This window comes from Egretta garzetta, unplaced genomic scaffold, assembly GCF_000687185.1.
Source record: "Egretta garzetta isolate BGI_Z169 unplaced genomic scaffold, ASM68718v1 scaffold34, whole genome shotgun sequence".
Classification (NCBI taxonomy): Eukaryota; Metazoa; Chordata; class Aves; order Pelecaniformes; family Ardeidae; genus Egretta; species Egretta garzetta.
The window spans coordinates 3,118,787-3,122,905 of record NW_009259586.1 but is presented as its reverse complement, the minus strand read 5'-3'; the positions used below and the strand labels follow the sequence as shown (position 1 = coordinate 3,122,905).

The 4,119-nt window shown below is 55.0% G+C and overlaps 1 protein-coding gene across 1 annotated transcript in view; it reads left to right on the top strand.

Moving 5' to 3' along the window:
* Positions 1-4,119, top strand: part of MGAT5B (alpha-1,6-mannosylglycoprotein 6-beta-N-acetylglucosaminyltransferase B) — a 71,499-nt gene that overhangs the window by 35,933 nt on the left and 31,447 nt on the right. Inside the window, exons 6-8 of the mRNA XM_009637741.2 lie at positions 140-252; positions 1,597-1,670; positions 3,169-3,339. Of these exons, the coding sequence (XP_009636036.1) occupies positions 140-252; positions 1,597-1,670; positions 3,169-3,339 (358 nt within the window). The remainder of the gene's footprint in view (positions 1-139; positions 253-1,596; positions 1,671-3,168; positions 3,340-4,119) is intronic.

The window sequence follows — 4,119 nt, the reverse complement described above, 5'->3', positions numbered from 1 at the left end:
TTCCTGTGTTGCATCCTGGAGCTAAGTTCAACCTGCTGGCAGCTTCCATGGATGCCAAGTTTTCTATAAGCACCCCTGGGTGCCACCACTGGGAGACATCAAGTTTTCAGGGTCTATTTGTTTGGTTTTTTTCCCCCAGGTTCCAGCCAGCAGCTGGGTTAATGGAGAGGATCCAAGCTATAGCTCAAAACGTCTCGGACATCGCAATAAAAGTAGATCAGATTCTCCGGAACAGCCTCCTGAATGGGAAAGGTGAGCATCCCCAGGGGTCCCCATGCTCCGAACCTCCTATGTGTTACGCAGTTGCAGTAGGGAGATCCAGCCCAGCCTAGCGCAGGAGCTTTGGTAAAAATGCAAGGGAAGGGATGCTGGTCTGAGGTTGCCCAGTTCACTCTTGTCTGCAGGATGAAGCAGGGCACCTGGAGCTCTTCGGCAGCCTTCCTAGGGCTGTTTGTGTCCAGCCCTGTGCAGATGCAGCACGTGGTCAGATGATCTCTTTGAGGGATAGGAGGTCCTGAGTGTGGTCTGAGCCTTCTCGCAGCTTTCCAGCACTCTCACCTTTCTATTGCAGCCGGGAAAAGGAGGCTGCATAGGGAACCACCCTCCGTGGCCTCTGACAGCAGCAATCTTCTAAAAGCATTGCCTTGCTCGGCCCAGGAGGACTCGAGAGCAGGGGAGATCAATCTGCAGAGGAGCAAGACCTGGGAAACTCATGCCTGCAAGGGGGAGGAATGGTGACAAATCTGAACTGCTGTCAGAAATAAATGCCACAGAATTAAATACAGAGTTAAAGATGAGGAGCGGTGCCAGCACAAACACCTGGATAGAAAAATGTGATGGGTTGGATCCAAAGCCCAGGGGCTGGGATCCAGTGCCAGGAGAGACGTTGCCATCCCAACCCGGCAGTGCTGCGAGGGCAGCTGGGCTCTCCAGATGTTTCTCCACACAGCTGCGTGTTTCCCGAGGTTTGAGCTGGCATCACCAAGTAGAAGATGCTTCCATTGCCTCTTCCACCTCATGCTTTTTCGGTTATAGGCAAAGGAGAACTTATAGGAAGGGCGTTGTCTTTTATTAATCCAACCACAGAGGAAGAATAGATCCTGTTACCATTTTTAGCCACTTTTGTGCCTTATTCTTTGGCTGGCCCCGGGGGCTGAGTCTTCTCTTGACAGCTCAGCAGGACGATTTTTATTGCAAGTTTACAGTATAAAGGCTGTCAAGTGCTTCCTTAGATACTGCAGCCTACTTACGGATGATTAACAGGAGCATGGATAGGTGGGACCTGGGGTCTGGACCGGGCTGGGAGCAGCAGGCAGGAGCTACAAAGAGACCTGCTGAGATTTAGGGAAGGGGAACGTGCTCTCAGCATTGAAGCAGGGCTGGGGGGTTTCCTCTGTTTTCTCCCTGACCTTGGGGAAGGTGCTTCACATCTTGGTGTCCTGCTCTGTAAGGTGGGATGGGGCTGTCTGCTGGCCCAGTTGTGATGCTGATGAATGTGCTTGGGGGCTGGCAGCCCCGTCCCACCCCATCCCAGCATTTCTGGCAGCTCTGCCAGCACATCCCAGCTCTCCCTATGCCCAAATTGTCTTTCTGCAGTGGTGGAAGGCAGGAGGGACCAGTGCGAGGTGCCCAGGGACCCCAAGTACCCTGACTGCGCTGGGAAAGTGGAGGTGAGTGGGGGTTCCCAGTCTGGGAGAGGGTCCTGGCTTGGGGTGGAAGCTGCTGGGAAGGGCACAAAGCAACAACTCCAGGGGTTAAACTGGGAAGGGCAGTGGGGAGGGGGATGCTTTCCAGAATAGAACTGTGTACTTTAGAATGGGAAAGGTGCAGCCCATTGCAGAAGAAGGAGCAGAACCAAAGATGTGGCAAGCAAAGCATGGCTGTACTGCGAGGAGAAAGCACAGGGGAAGTGTCCGAACTCCTCTGGGAGCCTTTGCTGCATGACTGTGGCTATTTTCCCCCGATACTAAGGTGTAATCCTTCAGATTTAGTCGTAGGAAGCACTGAAGCCGCGGTACCCAGAGGTGTGCAGGCAGCAACAGAATCAGCTCTGTGAGACCACCTCTGCCAGCAGCCCCCCCGCCTGCAGTGTCAGTGTTTAAGGACAGGAGTGCGGTGAGGAGAAAGCGCTGTCACATCGTCTTTAAATACCTGGAGTGTTAGCTCATGGCTGGGGAGTAATCTCAGCGTTCCACAGAAGAGCATCTTGTTAAGGTGGCCAGGACCTCCATCTCAAATAGGATGTCCTGCCTGACCCAGCCTGCTCTTTACACCTGGATGCAGCTTGGCATTTGGCCCGGACCATGATTGCTTTGTCAGAGAGCATATTTACATGAACTAATTAAAAGCATCTCCCTCTTCCCTCCCCTTCCCAGGCTCCTGCTTCAAGCTCAGGCTTCTGCAGGGCTGAGTCTCCCTGAAAAGATGTCGAAGGGTATATTAAAATGATGCCAGGGGGTTGTATTTTCCTCTTCCCCTGGTTCTAGGCATCCTTTCCTTCCACGATTTCAGTAAATTCAGGATGTAATTTAATTGTGGAAGGCTGCAATTCGATCTCCTGTCTGTGTGATTGCTGCATTTTACATATTGGGCGCAGCAATCTGTCTCCTGAGCGGGTTTCTTTTTGTAGAGTTAGGAAGCGGCTGGCAAGAGCCCTTGCGGGGGGTGATAAATCACTGCTCTGCTTGCTGGTTATTCTCCTTCATGTGAACTCATCCTCAGGGGCTGCTGGTGGGTCTGTCTCCTTGCCCCGCTGCGCCCAGGGCGATGGGATCAGCAGTTGGGCTTGCTTCCCAGCTCAGCTAAGGAGAAGAAAAACTTGTGGTGTATCCTTTCCTAGGGATTAAGGGCTGTGCCCCCGGGGAAGTCTTGTGTCGGTGCTGGAACCGGTGCTAGAAACCCAGGGAGCCCCCAGCAAACCCTCCTGGCTCTTCCTCTGCCCTGTGTGCCCTGGAGGCACCAGGTGGGCAACCATCGGCACCGCGGCCCTGGTGCTGGGTGGGTGCTGGTTTGCAGCCTTTTACTCACCTTCTGCCCTTCATTTCTAGCTCCCAGCTAGAGAAAGGTGATGGAGTACAGAGGTTGCCCATAGCAGGGGCAAGTCACAGGGCTGCCGTGTCCCCTCCTGGCCGGAGGATGAGCCCCACGTGTTTCTTTGCCCCCTCACAGTGGATGAGGGCCAGGTGGACCTCCGACCCCTGCTATGCGTTTTTTGGCGTGGACGGCACCGAGTGCTCATTCCTCATCTACCTCAGCGAAGTCGAGTGGTTCTGCCCTCCCCTGCCGTGGCGGAACCGGACGGCGGCTCAGCCTTCCCCCCCGCCGCTGCCCCAGGTGCAGGTAAGGTGGGGGCAGCCTGTGTCCTGCCAGTCCTGGGGGGCTTAGGGGGAGACGGTGGCTTCAAGGCTGCTGGAAATAAATATTCCCAGAGCCAGCGGTGTCAGCAGGGCCATGATGCCACACGTGGGTTTTTGTAGAATCACAGAACAGGTTGGGTTGGGAGGGACCTGCAAAGGCCACCCAGTCCAACCCCCCTGCAGGGAGCAGGGACATCTCCAACCCAATGGGGCTGCTCAGAGCCCCATCCAACCTGGGCTGGGATGTTCCCAGGGATGGGGCATCCACCCCCTCTCTGGGCAACCTGTGCCAGTGTTTCACCCCCCTCAACGTAACCAATGTCTTCCTTCTACCTAGTCTGAATCTCCCCTCTTTTAGTCTAAAACCATGACCCCTTGTCCTATCCCAACAAGTCTAAAAAGCCTGTCCCCATCTTTCTTAGCAGCCCCTTTTAAGCACTGAAAGGCTGCAATCAGGTGTCCCCGCAGCCTTCTCTTTGCCGGGCTGAACAACCCCAACTTTCCCAGCCTGTCCTCATAGGAGAGGGGTTCCAGCCCTCTGACCGTTTTTGTGGCCTCCTCTGGAACCACTCTGACAGGTCTGTGTCTTTCGTGTGCTGAGGAATCTGGGGTGTCACAAGATGCTCTGGGTGCAATGGGGCCCCTGGGATTTGGTGCATTAAATGGCAGAGCTGTGGTGTCAGGTCTGGTGGCACCCAGGGAAGCCGTCCATCCAGGAAGGACCCAGGGCCCCTCAGCCACGATGGGCAGACCTCTGCCAGCC